General features: G+C 35.9%; 1 protein-coding gene across 3 annotated transcripts in view; it reads left to right on the forward strand.

Moving 5' to 3' along the window:
* The first annotated feature begins 1,614 nt into the window (after nt 1–1,614).
* LOC105060031 (exocyst complex component SEC3A) overlaps nt 1,615–17,496 on the forward strand; it is a 43,845-nt gene continuing 27,963 nt past the window's right edge. The window contains exons 1-8 of one of the 3 annotated variants that reach the window (XM_073259718.1): nt 1,615–2,154; nt 3,810–3,889; nt 4,366–4,446; nt 4,622–4,689; nt 4,875–4,977; nt 14,092–14,237; nt 16,847–16,964; nt 17,219–17,323. In XM_073259718.1, coding sequence (XP_073115819.1) covers nt 1,986–2,154; nt 3,810–3,889; nt 4,366–4,446; nt 4,622–4,689; nt 4,875–4,977; nt 14,092–14,237; nt 16,847–16,964; nt 17,219–17,323 — 870 coding nt within the window. In that variant the 5' untranslated portion in view covers nt 1,615–1,985. The remainder of the gene's footprint in view (nt 2,155–3,809; nt 3,890–4,365; nt 4,447–4,621; nt 4,690–4,874; nt 4,978–14,091; nt 14,238–16,846; nt 16,965–17,218; nt 17,324–17,496) is intronic. The other 2 variants (XM_010943605.4, XM_010943604.4) reach the window with 2 other exon arrangements.

Below are 17,496 nucleotides of genomic sequence, written 5' to 3' on the forward strand. Positions count from 1 at the left end.
TAAAAGTATACATGTAAATAGTAATTTTATAAGAATATTCATGTAAATTTGAATGTTTAGAAGGGTATATATGCAAAAAATTTTAATTTAATTTTTATTAATTCTATTTTGATGGATTTGGATCCTCTTACTCTATAATGTAATAACATATTACATAATATAATAACATGATGATGATATTATATAATATGTTATATATTAGAATGCTATATTATATTTTATTTTTGGACAAAAATGGGATGGCTCATTAGAACTTTATTCATTCAATAAATAAGTACAAGAAATCCCTTAAACAAAGAAAAAAGGGAGAGGAAGTGAATAGAGAAAAAAAATCAGAAAAATCATTATAAAGCAAAACAAGGTTCCTAACAACAAGGGGATTAATGGAGATAAACAGCCAACATAGTTCTCTTATGAAATTTTCTATCATTTCTAAAGAGGGAGCCAGTTTTATACATGCCACCATCAAGCCTTAATTGTATTCTCCAACAACTCTTTTTTGATTTCAAAAAATAATAGCATTGGCATTTCTCATGCCTTCCAAATATTCTAAAATAGGGAATCAATCATAATATCTCATTTATTCTCTTGCTTTTTTCCAACATTAGTTACCTCTACTCTATCTTTAGAATATCGAAGCTAAAGACTCAAGAAGGATGAAGAGGCCAAAGACGAAGGCCCACAGTATTTCTTCATCTAGCAGGGCAAACTCCGGTTAAGCACTCGACGAGGCAAATCCCAGCAACTACTCAGCATAATAATCGAACCGATATTGTAAATTCTCGTTATTACGTAGTACCCAAACTCACAATTATATCTATTATATGCAAATATATAAGTAATCCATCTAATATTATGTTTAGACGCTTTACTCAGAAATATATTATTATACATTAGAGAAAATATTAATGGTTGCCATCTATCTATCTTCTAAATATAATAATTTTGATTTATCATTTAATAAAAAAATTATTTTATCTTTGTAAATCAAGAAATTAAGTATTATTTATTATTTTAGTTGTACATATTAGTTTTTCTTCCATTAGAATAAGGAGAGAATTAACACATTAAGAGAGATATATTTATGTTAAGGGTTTTTTGTATACATGTATACCCTTCCAAATATTTAAATTTACATGAATACCCTCATAAAATTGTTATTTGCATATATATTCTTATAATTTTTTTTGTTACACATCTATCCATAAGGATATTTTAGCCATTTCAATTTTAATTCGTTAATTTTTTAACGGTATTAGATGATATGAATATATATATATATAAAAATAAAAAAATATATACATATAAAATAAATATTTTATGAAGATATATAAATAAATATAAATTTTGAAAAGATATTTAGATAAATTTAAATATTTGAATATATATATATAATTTAATTTTTATTTATTTTTATTCCGATAATGGTATTGCTTCTTGCGCTGGAGAATAACCTTTTTAGCATTGATGGGAAAGAGGAACGTGTTAGGCGTCTTACCCCTTGGCCCGACATTTGGATAACGATGATCCAGCTCGCCCACGCCGCACGCTCACCAGGCCACGCCGGAACCATCGCTAACCCAATCCAACGCGCACCAGGCCATCGCCGGAACCACACGTGCTTCGCACGCGCAATGACAGCCCGTCATCAGACCCGGCGCATTCGGCATCGGGTATCATAGCCGGCTAGTGTGAAAAAGGCCACCTCCCGTTTTACCGCAGGCGGAACGAGGCCAGCAGCCGTGTTGGATTCTTCCTCCCATCTCCTGTTTTCTCGACGAAATGATTGAAGTGCGAGACGGAGGAGAGCCCCAAAAACCTCCTCGTTTTCCTCCTCCACCTATAAATACCACTCCCCCGGTTTTTTCTTGATCTATTTCTCGCTTGCTCGATTCTTCGGTCCCCAGGAGTGAGGAAGAGAGGGAGTCAGATCTCTGATAGAGCTCTTCCGATCTCCGGCCGGCGGAGGAGGGAGGTGGGGAGCCATGGCGGCGTCGAGCGCGGACGACGTGGAGCTCAGGCGGGCCTGCGCCGCGGCCATCGGCGGTGGGGGAAGCAAGGAGAACATCGTGCTGGCGATCCGAGTCGCCAAGGGCCACGGGATCTTGGAGAAGCTTGGCCGCGTCGCCAAACCTAGGGTTCTTGCCCTCACCAGTACGCCATCTTCTTTCCTCCCGAGTTCCATGGCTTCCTTGTCTCGGGATTCCGTGCTTCTTACTTCTTTGTAGCTGTGACTGTCCTTGACCTTCTCTTTCTTTCTATCGAGACCTGCAATGGTTCAGTGGGAACTTCATTTGCTTGAATTGCTGGAAATTTGGAGCTAGGGATGCAATTTTGGATTTTTTTTTTTTTTTTGATTGTTTGCTTTGAAGTGATGTCTGGAGTACGAGGTCAAAGTTTAAAGTCCATTATTGGATATAATAGCGGATAGAAAATAAAATAGTGTCATAATATGAGGTAGCATCTGGGTTTAGTGTAGTACTAAAAGTTCGATACTGCGTTTTAAGTAGATGGCGTCAAGATATTGCTGCATTTGACTAAAGATAGTAAAGTGTCATATGTACCAGACTTTGGAATCAGTTTTCATATTAATAATAATGAGCTAAGCTACTCAGGATGAGGAAGATCGGATGAAAAATGAAGAGTTCTGATTGATTAGATGCTGGATGGATGATATATGAAGTTCACGAACTCATGCTTGTTTTATGTCTGTTTCCGATGATTGATGCAAATTGAAAAGGAGTTACTGAATAGTCTGAGTTAGAGGCCATCTAGCTATGATGCCTGCAGGGGTGTGTTGTGTTAGGAGGAAGGTTTCTCATAAGGCTTCAATAGGTCATACTTCACTAGAGTCAGTGATTGAATAATTGATAAAAATGTTGGAGGGATGTCTATTGGCATACAAAAGGCTGTTGTCTCAGGTGTATCACTAAACTGAAATATTGAGCAATGGGAAATAGTTCACAGATGAGTAGATTGGGATTTGATATCACAGACGGCCTAAGAATGTCTGGTTGTAGCTGGGGGATTCATGTCTTACAGTTGCACGGAACATTTTTCTTTATTTTGTATTGTTCTGGAAGGGAATATAGTCAAAGAATATGTTTTGACTTGGAGTGTTAAGATGATCCAATAATAATCCACAACCGGGAACATCAGAAGATCTTGAAAAAAATAGGAAACTGTAGAAGATGACTTAAATATTACAATTACTTTGGTAATTCTATATCTTTCTTTCTTGCCTTTTTAATATTAAGTAAAAAATGTTAAACATTTTTTTACATACTAATAAGGATAGCTTGTTTGATATGGCATCATGCAATTAGCCATGGAAAATTTGTTATGAGCCAGAAATACAAAGCATGAAGATAACATATTTATTCTATAAGCAGTCAAAGGAGTTAATTTGAATACTAGATTAAAAAGAAATCATGGGAGCGTATTAGGTTACTAAAGTTCTTTAAGAAAAACTACTTGTCATAATTGGCACCACCTACCGAAAGGTGGTGGTTTAAGATCATACATCACCTCCAGACATGCAAGGTCCACAGTATCGAGGATTATGAAGTGATTGACATGCTTTCTATCTTCATAATGCAAGACATAGTGGCCTTCTTATTCCCTAGTGTTCCAGATGTTTGAGATCTGGTGAAGTAAAGGATCAACAAAAGCGATTCATTTTACGAATATGGAATAACTTTTGACAAGTTGATCATGACAATCAGATCACACTAGGAAAATAATTGTTTGTTTTATCATCTCGAATGTTCTCTATTTTTCATGCATTAATTACTTGCTGGTTCATGCAGCAGCTAAAAATTCATCGAAGGGTCAGAGTGCTAAAGCTTTTCTCCGTGTCTTGAAATATTCATCTGGAGGAGTACTCGAGGTGATTTTCTGTTGAATTAAGAGTTATAGGAGGGTATATTATTATATCATTTTCTAACTCCACTGAGAGTTATTGTCTTGAGTAATGTTTAATGGCAACTTTTCTTGTGAAGTTTCACAAATGTATCACATATTTACACTAGGAAACATTTTTTGCTCCTATTTTTTAATAGCTAGGAATCACCAATCCGAGCATAAATGCTGGATTTTACTTACCATAGGTTGAAGTAACAATGTCAGATTTTATGCATTGGAAAGCTCATCAAGGTTATGTGACATTTTGGAGTTAGTCATAGGTCAAAAAAAATGCAGGTAGATGTTGAGTAAATTGGGATTCTGCTAACGCAACCAAAAAAGCCTCCAACATCCTGAGCAGCCAGAATTTTCAATTTTTCAGATGTCAAAATTTCGGATTTCAAACCTGTACTTGTTTCTTACTGACTGTTTGCTTTGCATTATCTTTTACTGCATGTGCAGCCTGCAAAACTCTACAAGTTAAAGCATCTTACAAAAGTGGAGGTTGTTTCAAATGATCCTACTGGCTGTACATTTATTCTGGTATTTTTCCCTACCTTCCTGGTTTCATGCATTTCAGGTGTAGAAGGTTCTTATGCTGGTTCAATAAATTAATCAATAAGTTAAAATAAAGCCTTGTCAGTTGGTTCAATTGTCCAATCTAAGATATTGGTAATATTTCTGAGTAGTCTACTAGTTTCAATTGTATGTTGTACAGGGATTTGACAATCTTAGAAGCCAGAGTGTCACCCCTCCACAATGGACAGTGCGTAACATAGATGACAGGTGATTGCTTGGAAACATTGCAAGTAGTTGATTTTGTATTTTTAAGTAGTCTTCTTCTGCTGATCTTTTTCTGTTTGATATCATTTTTGTGTTTTTGCATGCAAAAGAGGAATACATTAAGGAATTTTAAATGAGACTTTGATTAGTGATTTATTGTATAGTTTCACTCGATCTTTTTCTTGCAGGAACCGGCTTCTTCTCTTCATTTTAAACATGTGCAAGGAGATACTGGGTCGCATTCCTAAGTTTGTTGGGATTGATGTTGTTGAGATGGCTATTTGGGTAAAGGTGTGCTTGAATATATTCATCTCAAATTCTCAGTCACTTAAGAAGAAAATAAACTCTATTGTGTGTAGATTTTTATAACTTGACTGAATGTGTTCTGGCTAGCATCTAAAATGACTCCCATTTGAACCTGTATATGCACACACACACACGTTTAATGCTTTTTTCATTTTTTTTTTTTAAGATAGTGCTGGTCAACTACTAAAATATCAGGTTTGTTGTGCTGAAATTAGCATTAAGAATATATGAAAAACAACAAGGACATTACTTGCAGTCAAATGTTCACTGAGCGCTTATCGTATAAGCGAGAGATAAAAGGAATCTTGATCACCATGAATGTTAATTTGAAGTTTGTCTGAAACTCCATGCACAAAATGTTTCAGTTTCTGCTGCAATTAATTGGAAATGCAATCGCTTTTGGAGTTCCAACCAAACTAACTTCCGCATCAGAGTTGTTATATATACTATATGGGCAATTATTGTTGTTCTTTTGTTATTTCTTCATATATTTGAATTTCTAGAGGCATTTGTTGGAATCAAATTTGAACCTTTGCAAATTTGAGAAGAATAGAAATTTTTATTTTTTTTAAAAAAATTTAAAACAATTGTTTTGATGATGTATTTGGCTGTCTTAGGGCTTGTAACTTGTAGGTATTGAGATTGTTGTGTTACTTTGTCAGCAAAGAGTAGATGATACTTCATACTCCTAGATAATGTAAAGCATGTTTATAATTTTCTTTAAACAGAAAGTTTTTTTTTTTATTGCTTCAGTTTTAAACTAAAAGTGATATGAACTGCAAGGTCCTAGACATTAAAACATAATTTTAAAACATTGCTAACTTTATTTTATTTATCTGGTTTATTTTTCTTTATTTTTATAATATTTCTTCATTTTTGATGTTGTTAAGATTGCTGCTACAACTATTGAAACTGGAGTTGAAACTCTCGAAACTGAAACTCATTTAGTGGCTGAGCTGAAGCCACAAACAAAATCAAGTTTTCAAACCTTATTTGCCAAGAAATTGTCACAAACTAAGTGCAAGACGTCCAACAATATTATTTGATAGACATTCTTTGTTAAGTATATTTAAGATAATCCAAAATTAATCAGTAATCATAATAAAATTTGATACCAGCAAATACAAGGAGCCCCTATAGATACTGTTGTATAATAAAGGAATCTTTGTTAATTAGGAGATAACAGTATTCAAAAATTAATCACTAAGCATAAAGACATTCAATACTAACAAATGCATGGAATCTGTAATGGTATTCATGAATTATAAAAAAAAAAAACCTTAACTCTTACATTACTGTGATAATCTTTTCTTGGGGAAAGAGATACAGAATGAAGTTTCTTCTAACTTGGACACAACCTTGAAATTTAGAAAGGCAAGATAGACAGAGTTGATCTTGTATCCTCAATATAGAGAGATGACCAAGTTCAAAAGGAACTTAATTAACTTTACAGGTGCTCATGAATAAAATATTAAATTACAAAAATCCTCTTGAGATTAGGGGTGAATTATACTTACATCTAATAGTTTGAAAAATCTACGTTTACCCCCATGAGGTTTACTTTTATTCAACACCTCATCCCATAACTTAACAAAATGTTAATCAAACCATTAAGACCCAAATGCCATGTCAGAAAAATTTTAAAATGACCAAAATAACCTTAAGTTACATAATATTCATCCAAGGATATAAAAAAAATGTGTATTCTCCCCACTCAAGGACAATTTCGACTTTTTACATGAGGTAAACGGTTTTAGTAACATGATTAATTTAATTGGATGTAAGTGTTAGATATATGCCCTAGAAGTCAGATTGGCTGACACATGTACACACTCTGGGGATATAATTTTGTAATTGTAATTTGAAATGAATAAAATGTGGATTATTTTCTATTCATGTTGTGTTTAAATCATGTCCATGAATCGTCCATTAAGTTAATGGATATAATGACACATATTCTCAATAGTTGAGAATTTGAGATATGCGTAACTATTAGTTAACTCATAAATTGCTTCCGACCAAAGGATCATCATGGAGACGGTGTTTGATTCGAATAGATCGATGTACGGATCGCTTCTTTTCATGAGTAGATGAATCTCAAATCGACAGTGTGAGGGTACTGAAGTGAGAGTGCAGGTGCTTGATAGAGATCAAAGATACTGAGTGTAACCAACATGAGAAGTTACTAGGATGGCTGCCCACTTGTCAGTGACTTATTCAAAGTTGCAGTGGTGTAGATAATTCTTTGACTTGCGGTACTTCGGTTGTTCACAATGGGATTGCTGTAGTTTAACTGCACTATAACTCGGTTTCTTAGCTATTCAGAGCCTTGAGGTGTATGTTGGCTACCGTAGGTCCATTGTAGCACTAGGGTGTGCATCAAAATGGTATTTGTCGATCCTGATAGATAGGGAGAGGTCCTATGTAGTTTATGAGACTGAGTCCTAAAGTCCATGGCTATGGTAGGTGAATGATGGAAAGGTGTTTTCCTAAGATTTCACATGGACTCGAGTCGATTGAATCTGATATATAACGAACGAATGGATTTAATGAGTTATCCTTGACCTGCATCTTGTTGGAACTCATGACAGAAGAATCGAACTACATGGTAACTGCATCTAAAGGTCCATCATTCAGTTCTGCTGGATTGCCATCATATACTGCTAGGTGTCACTGATGGATTGTGAGACTAATTAAGAATCATTTTGATGATCAGTGATTCTTAATTGGCTGAATTGGAAAGAGTTCCGATCATTCGAAAAGAGTTTCGATGATGTTGCTGATGGAGATCACAACATATCTTCCTATCAGACAGAATTGGACCTATGAGATCACACAAATAAGGATTTTGGTCTAGGATTACATAATTGGGCTAAGTGTAGTCTGATTGGATTAGGATTAATTAAGTCCTAGTTTTGGGTTTAAAGAAGCCATGCTAGCACATGGTTAAGCCCATTCTCTCCTACTTGATTTGGGTTTCCTATTGGATAGGGCTTAACCGAATTAAAGCAAGCTCGTTTGGACATCAATAGTTAAGAGTCTTAAAAGCCACCATGTAAGAATTAAAGGATGGTTGGCGCCCCCCATTTTTCTTCGTGAAACATCGAGAGAGAAAAGATGGGATGCTCCTAATGGATAAGATCAAAAGGGGCACCACTTGTGGATAAGGAAGAGAGCTGCATCCTAATTTGAATTTGAAGAGTTCAAATTTAATTTGAGATGATAAGGATAAGAATGAGGTGGTTTTATCTAAATTCAAATTTGGATTTGAATTCAGATTCGAATTTGAAGTGTTTGAATTCAAATCTGGGAGGATTGAGTTGGGCGACAACTACCTTATCTATATCCATGCCTATCTGAGTTTTCTCGATGATTTTGTGCGACAAAATGAGGAAAAATTCATGGTGGGTGGTGTCTTAGAGAGTCCTGCTTTAAGGCATTTGATCTGATCTGGACCTTAGTGGATCCACTGGAAGGAATAGTTCCTATTGGGTGTAAATAGATTTTTAAGAAAAAGATCGGTTCAGATGGAAAGATGGAGACCTTTAAAGCTAGGTTTGTGGCTAAAGGTTATAGTCAACTTGAAGATATTGACTATCAGGATATCTTTTCGTCAGTAGCCATACAGAAGTCTATTCGGACATTGCTTGTTGTTGTAGCAACTCACGATTATGAGATTTGACAGATGGATGTGAAAACTATCTTCCTGAATGAATATCTTGAGGAAGATATCTATATAGAGTAGTCTTTGGGTTTTACATCCAGTGATAGAGATCACAAGGTCTGCAAGCTGCAAAGATCCATTTACAGACTAAAGCAAATATCTCAGAGTTGGAATACTCGATTCAATGATGCGATCAAAAGGTTTGATTTCATCAAAAATGAGGAGGAACCGTGCGTGTTCAAGAAGATCAGTGGGAAGGCTGTCACATTTCTCGTATTGTATATGGATGACATCCTGCTAAATGGGAATGACATTTCCATGACTTTTGTGAAACTTTCGTTGTCCAAAGAGTTCTCTATGAAAGATCTTGGAGAAGCATACTATATTTTGGGAATAAAGATTATAGAGATAGATTTAAAAGGATGTTTGGTCTTTCACAGCAACTGTACATAGAGAGTGCTGAAGCGGTTTAGCATGGAGAATTTCAAGAGGAGTTTGTTACCCTTCAGATATGGAATTCATCTCTCCAAGAAGATGTGTCCTAGCACACCTGAGGAGATTCAGCGTATGAATAAGATCTCTTATGCTTCTGTTATAGGAAGCCTCATGTACGCTATGCTATGTATTCGACTTGATATTGCTCTTGCTGTGAGTGTCACAAGCAGATATCAATCGAATTCAGGTGAGAAATACTGGATTGCTGTGAAGAATATCCTTAAGTATTTGAGAAGGACTAAGAATCTCTTTTTGATTTTTGGAGGAGGAGATTTACGGGTACAGAGATACACAAACTTAGACTTTATGTTTGACATTGATGATAGAAGTCTACATCAGATTTTGTGTTCTTGTATAATGATGGTACGGTTAGCTGCAAGATTTTCAGGCAACCGATTATTGCAGATTTCATCATGGAGGCAAAATACATCGTCGTGTCGAAAGCTGCTAAGGAAGGATTCTGATTCAAAAAATTCGTTGCGGAGCTGGATGTAACGCTATCAGATGCCGTTCCACTCTTCTATGACAACAATGGTGCCATAGCACTCGTTAAGGAATCGAGGTCTCACCAGAAGTCCAAACACATCGAACGATGATTTTATCTGATTTGCGAATATTTTGAGAAGAAATTCGTCGAAATACAGTGAGTCGACTCTACAGAGGATGTGGCTGATCCGCTAACCAAACCGCTGAGCCAACAGAAGACTGAAGCTCACCTTGAGAAGATGGAGCTTAGGTTCATAGCCAGTTGGCTTAGGTCAAGTGAGAGTTTGTTAGATGTATGTCCTAGAAGTCAGATTGGTTGACATATGTACACACTCTGGAGACATAATTTTGTAATTATAATTTTGAAATAAATAAAAATTGAATTATTTTTCATTTATGTTGTGTTTAAATTATGTCCATGAATCGTCAATTGAGTTAATGTGTATAATGACACATATTTTCAAGAGTTGAGAATTTGAGACGTGTAATTATTAGTTAACTCATAAATTGCTCCCGCTCATAGGATCATCACAGAGACGGTGTTTGATCCGGATAGATTGGTGCACGGATCGCTTCCTTTCGTGGATAGATGAGTCTCAAGTCGATAGTATAGGGACACTGGAGCGAGAGTACAGGTGCTTGATAGAGATCAAGGATATTGAGCGTGACTAATACGAAAAGTCACCAGGATGGCTGTCCACTCGTCGGTGACTTGCTCAAAGTTGCAGTGATGTAGATAGTTTTTTGATGTGCGGTGCCTCAGTTGTTCACAGTGGGGTTGCTGTAGTTTGATTGCACCAACTCGATCCCCTAATCATTTGGAGTCTTGAGGTGTATGTTGGCTATAGTAGGTCCATTGTAGAAATAGGATGTGCATCAAAATGGGATCTGTCGATCCTGATAGATAGGGAGAAGTCCTATGCAGTTCATGAGATCGAGTCCTAAATCCATGGCCATGGTAGGTGAATGATGGAAAGGAGTTTCCATAAGGTTTCACATGGATTCGAATCGATTGAAGCTGACATATGATGGACGAACGGGTTTGACGAGTTATTCTTAACTTGCGTCTTGTCGGGACTCACGACAGAAGAACCGAACTACACAGTAACTGCATCTAGAGGTTCATTATTCAGTTCTACTGGGTTGCCACCATATACTACTAGGTGTCACTGGTGAATCGTGAGACTAATTAAGAATCATTTTGATGATTAATGATTTTTAATTGACTGAATTGGAAAGAATTTCGATCCATTGAAAAGAGTTTCGATGATGTTACTAATAGAGAACACAACATATCTCACTACCAGATAGAATTGGACCTATGGGGTCACACAAACAAAGATTTTGGTATAGGATTACACAATTGGGCTAAGTATAGTCTAATTGGGTTGGGATTAATTAAGTCCTAGCTTTGGATTTAAGGAAGCCATGCTAGCACATGGTTAAATCCATTCTCTCCCACTTGATTTGGGTTTCCTATTGGATAGAGCTTAACCAAATTAGAGCAAACTTATTTGGACACCCAGAGTTGGAGTCCTAGAAGCCACCCATGTAAGAATTAATAGATGGTGGCGCCCCACATTTTTCTTCGTGAAACACCAAGAGAGAAAAGATGGGACGCTTCTAATGGATAAGATCAAAAGGGGCACCACTTGTGGATAAGGAAGAGAGCTTCATCCTAATTTGAATTTGAAGAGTTCCAATTTAATTTGAGATGATAAGGATAAGAATGAGGTGGTTTTATCTGAATTCAAATTTGGATTTGAATTCGGATTTGAATTTGAAGTGTTTGAATTTGAAGTGTTTGAATTCAAATCTGGGAGGATTGAGTTGGGCGACAACTATCTTGTCTATGTCCATGCCTATCTGAGTTTTTTCGATGATTTTGTACGCCAAAATGAGGAAAAATTCATGGTGGGTGGTGCCTTAGCAGAGTCCTTTTGCTTTAAGGCATTTGATCTGATCAAATGTCTATAAAAGAGTCCCTGTCAAACGGTTTGACAAGTTTTCTAATTAGAAGAAAAATCTCAAAGCCCTCCTCTGATATCCATGCCTCATCTCCCTCTTTTCTCTGATCTCTCATCATCTCCCATGTCCAAAGGTGTTGGGTGGACCATCTGGTGGTATCGAGGTGTCGAGTTCCATCCAATATACGCGAAGGAACAAGAAGGCTGCGATCAGGCTTTGATCGGAACCCTGTCGGAGATCTGATTGAAGGCTGATCCAGAAGTTTGCAGATTCGTCTAGGAGTAGACGAATTGAAGATGGAGAGAGCATCCTAGTCTGAGCCCGAGTGGATACCTATAGAGGTCGGACATGTGTGCGGTTCAACAGCGAACCTCGAAAATTCACGGATCATCGGACTGCGGAGTTCATCTATCCGCATAAAGTGATGATGCAATCATCAATTAATCTCATTTAAAATTATTTTAATTTTTTGATTTTCTTAATTTAGATGCACGATTGATCTGGTTATAATCGAGATCGGATCTCAATCTGATCGCATGTCGGATTGAAAAAAATTTTTTTGAAGTCTGCTGCACCTTGTTCTGATCGATCGGATGTGCGGTCAATCTTTCAGTAAGTGTAGGTTTTACAAACTATTAGGTGAAGTATAATAAACATAAACCTCAGATTTTTTTTTTTTTTAAATTTGCTCTAAAAACTTTTGTTAATCGGAAGATTACTACAATGATACTTGGGTGGGCAGGATGATAGACAATGAAGTTTTTCCTGTCCCATGTTGTAGATCACAGAAACAAGGTAGGGAAAGAGCTGATCACATATACTGTTGAAGAGGGATAAGCAAGATGACAGAGTCATTTGGGAGGAGAATATTGGTCAACATAGCCTATCTAATAGTATCCTAGTAACAAGGTGTGAACCTCATGATTTTCACTGTTGATCTTCTCTGCCATTAGAAAGACCAGATAAAGAATTGATCATGTATCCTTGCTGAAGAGAGAACAGAGATAACCATATCATCGGACAGGTGAACAGTGTTCTACATAACAGATGCTACAGTGTCCTACAACAAGTAGTACAATCCTTCAGCCTCATGATTTTCATCATTCATCTTCTTTGCCATTATGTAGTCCTGGAGAACAATGAAATAGAAACAATGATACTCAATAAATTGATGATTTGGTGAGTCCATTAACAAGTGATATATCTAATAGACACTTAGAAATATACAAGTTGATGATTGAAGGATCAATGAACAAGGATGAACTTTTTGAAGTTCCGGTTTTGCAAAGTGCTCTAATAGCCAAAGTAATTAAGGAAAATTAGGTTGGGTTAACCTCTCTTCCGCATAGTTGGTATGGGAAGGAAATTCTTTCTTTTTTTATCATAAAAGATGTCTAAGAGAATAACGTGAGGTGTCTCTCTTCCTGTTTTATAAATCTAAGTGTGTCACTAGGTTCTGAGCAAGGCGTAAATGGAATTGCATTATAAATAAGATGTTGGAGTCACAATAATGGCCTTCTCAATAAGGGACCGAGAAAGAAGCTTTCTTTCAACATTGCATGGATACCTCAACTTTACAAAGTTAAAGTAATCCAGAAATTGTCTTGGATTCTAACTGCAAGATTATAAAGAAATGCCTGCCATGTTTTTATCCCAGTCTATGCAGTCCATGCTAAAATATACTCTTGGTCCATCCAATATCAATAAAAGATTTATTTTAATCAACCCCAAAAACCGTGAATCATGATGTAAACATTGGATATGCAGGTACTTTCAAAATATTTGCTGTTATTTGATACAAGGGAAGGCCTTTAAAGTCAAACCTATTTCTCATCCTAGTAAGTGTCCTTGAGATAAAATAACTCTAGTGACTCCTCATTACATGTAAAAATAATATTATTTTGCTTCTGTTATAGAATTTCCTCATTTTGAGCTCGGAGCTAACACAATGCAATATACTATGGCTAACCATCATATCTTAATGGCATAGTCATACAAACTCAGACCTCCTTTTCATTCTCTGCTTTATACCTGTCTTTGCCCTCTCTTGCATGCATGTTGGAGTCTGAAGATGTTCATGGAATCATGCTTACTTGTGATCAGCTTACAGAATACTAATTTTTGTGAAATCTGTTTAAATGATCAAGGATTATAATGCAGACCCTAATAACATATGCTTAAGTGATGTAACAATCAGTTTCATTTTTTTTTTTAAAATACATTTGATTGCTTAAGATGAGGAAAAGACATTGTGTTGTATGATATAATATGATGCTAGCAAATTCGTACTAGGATGCATCTTAAAGCAAGAGTTTTCTTCTGCTTGTTTTTATTTACAAAATTAAGCGTCATTTTCTCTAGACTCCCTTTTTTGAATTTCCTCAGGGTAATATGAGCATTTTTGTTATCAAACAGACATTAAATATGTATAATAATCTTGCTGTTCATACTGTTAATCAGCTATCATCTTGCTGGATCTGGTTCAGGAAAACACACCCACGGTGAATAGTCAAGGAAACATCCAAGATGGGCCAGCTGCATCTGTCATGATGCAAAGGGACTTGAAAGTTACTGTTGAGAAAGACCTTGTTTCACAAGCAGAAGAAGAAGACATGGAGGCTCTTCTTGGCACGTATGTATTGTCTATATGATTCTCGCTCAGAATGTTAATGGCTTCATGATTTTTTGTTTTCATTTCTGTTAACCTATTATGCTGGCCCTAAATCTTCTTGCGGAATTTATAGTTTGTGTTGAAGGAGGGTGTTTTCTGATTAATAGAGATAGTATAGTAAACATGAATTTTTAAATCATTTCCCCCTTACGTTTTCAGTTTGTTTTGACATGCAAGTCATGAGACCACAATGTTAGAATTATAAGTTGGATCATCTTTTTCTTTGTGTAATTCGGTTCAGAACTCTATGCCTCACTTAGTCTAGACAATTGTTATACAAATTATAAGAATTAGCTTTTCCTTATTGCTCAATCACAGCTTGCTTAACTGCAACTTTGAGGCAGTTTTGACCTAGTCTTTGCAGCCTAAGATATGAGATGATGCTCTCTTCTTGTTTTTATAAAAACTGAACATCCATAACCTAACCATAGCCCTCAGATGTTGTTCCACCAATTTGGATTTTGGGGTTGGCTCTACAGATTCTTGTTCATCAATAATCCTGACCAAAGGCTATCTTTAATGTTATTGCAAGTTTTCTATATCCTTTCTCATAAAATCCAACAATGTTAACTTAGGTTTTTCCTCCTCATTCTGGACCTTTCACTAGTTATCCAAGAACATCTTTATACTGAAGCCCTGTAGAATATTAGTCGTGCATGACTGCATTATCTATTTCAGTTTTATATCACTTTGTCCTCAATTGTTGTAACTGTTATACCTATTGCAGTGCACTTGTTCCTTACTCTGTCTAATTATACTAGAACCATCCCCACATTCTTATTTTTGCCATAAACAAGCCAAATTTGAACTTTGGCTTGCAAAAATAAAGCGGATCACTTGAGCTTGTTCAATAACAGGCTTGTCCAGTTAGTATATGAATGGAGATTGAAATTTGTTACCTAGCTCAGCTTGTGCTTCAATATCTCTTTCATATGCTGACCGAAGCCTGAATGATTTAATATTTGGCTCAGCTTAGCCTGTTTTCACCCTTGTGCATGAGAAAAGGTGGGGTAGTGGTGTGATCATGGTGATGTGGCATGTGGAGAAGTGAAGTCAAGTGTGGTTAAGCAGAGAGAAGTTAATGCATGGACTTTTCATCTCAATCTTGCTAGGGTTACAATAGGTCATATCACGTACTCAAATAGACAAGCTTGGCCATTGGAGAAAGCATATTGCCATGGTCAATACTTTGGCATTACAATATGACCAATCGGCAATCATTTTTTTCTTGTTAATTCAGGCTTTTTGTCCTAGGCTGTCCAAAGCTATCTGTAGTTCAAACTTCAAACCTTTTATATGTAAAGAAGAAACATCCAACCCATAGTTGTTCTGACACGGCCTGCCAATTGGACTGGAAACCTGGTGAGCTGGATCTAAGTCCAGTTTGGATCTCTGAGAAGAACAGATTTGCATTTGACCTGGTGAAACCCAGTAGACATAGCCAGGATTCATTGGACCCAGCCGACTGGGTGGCTTTCAGTGACCTGGATTTGTCATTTTCTTGAAAAGAAACTCCCTTGTAGAGCTATTATGATAACTGAATTGAACCATGAAACTGTTGTAAGAAGCTTAATTTCTTAGCAACTAAGACATGATACTAATCTATGTCATTATCATATTAAAATATATTTATGCTAAATGCGCCTAGAACTAATTTAATTTATTATTTTTTTAATATGCTTTTGGTCCTATTGCCAATGGTTGGACTAATTAATCAGTGACGCAGCCCTTGGTGAGGTCAATATCTGGTGCAGCTCTGATAATTATGATCTGATCCTTGGTAGCAGGAAATTTCTACCGAGCATAGGACACCTACTTCAAAAGCCCCTGGAAACTCAAACCATTTCCTGCTTCTTAAAGGCTTCTTTACTTCAATATATATATATATATATATATATATATATATATATATATATATATATATATATATTTTAAGTGTCCATTTCCATTCATCTTCTGCTTTTAGCAACTAAGATCTGACTGGTCCTTGATTATGGGTCTTCTATACAAATATCTCTATTAAGGTATTATTTCGAGACGTTCTGTATATGAAACTCTTCAAATGGGGCTTACTGCTATCGATTCAGTTCTTATGCAACAATTGTTATAATAATTTTTCTTTCTTTTATCTCCTCATCTTTAACCAAATCCTTTCATCCTTAATCATAATACATCTAACCTAATCTATACCTCTTGTTCCCTCTCCCATATCGTAATTCTATAAATTTTGTTTACTCCAGAACCTTTCTTTTAACATCATTCAAGCTTGGATGACAAGGTGAAAAGGATTTGTGGTTGACAGCTAGTTGTGAAAAAAATCAGTATGAAACAACGAGTACATTATATTTATGAATATAGGAAGTATATTATCTTCTGATGTACCTTTTTGGTAGGTTCAAACATATGGTAGTTAAGTGTAACCTATGAAAACACATTCTTTTGTTTCCAACAAACTGAAAGCAATCTTAAAATGTCTGTGGTGTTTTACACTCCTGTTCTCTTGTTACATTGTTTGCTTTTAATTTGCTTTTAGGATTTCAGATAATTGCAACCACATTGTACCAACACAGGTATGTCATGGGCATTGGTGAAGCAGAGGCATTTTCGGAAAGATTGAAGCGAGAACTTCTTGCTCTGGAAGCAGCAAATGTCCATGCATTATTGGAAAGTGAATCATTGATAGAGGAGGTAATATTGTTCAAGTTTTCTGCATATGTAAATCTGTATCCATTATGATTAATGTATAAAGATTTTTATTCCACTATCTTTTTTAAAGCTTTTTCTTTCGTATGAGATGCAGACCTCTTTGAGATATTTTCCATAACATCAAGTTTGGCTGTTTTGCAATTGCAATAGAAACTGACCTTTGTGAGGTTGTTGAAATGAATTAGTATCGCAAGGTCCTAGGAAATCTTCTAAAATCAAAATACTGTATTATACAGGTACTGCAGGGACTAGAAGCTGCTTCTGTATGTGTCAATGATATGGATGAGTGGTTACGCATTTTTAATGTGAAGCTTAGACATATGCGAGAGGATATTGAATCGGTATGATCATATTAATTATTTGAATTTAGAATGTAAGATTAACTTCTACTATGAGAATCATGTGATGTTGTGTAGTCTCTGCAAGTAGCGATTTTAGCTCATATAATCATCTTGTGATGTTTATAAACAAGTAGGATTTACATGGAGTAGGTGAAGCATTGAAAATCCATGGT

This window comes from Elaeis guineensis, chromosome 6, assembly GCF_000442705.2.
Source record: "Elaeis guineensis isolate ETL-2024a chromosome 6, EG11, whole genome shotgun sequence".
Classification (NCBI taxonomy): domain Eukaryota; kingdom Viridiplantae; phylum Streptophyta; class Magnoliopsida; order Arecales; family Arecaceae; genus Elaeis; species Elaeis guineensis.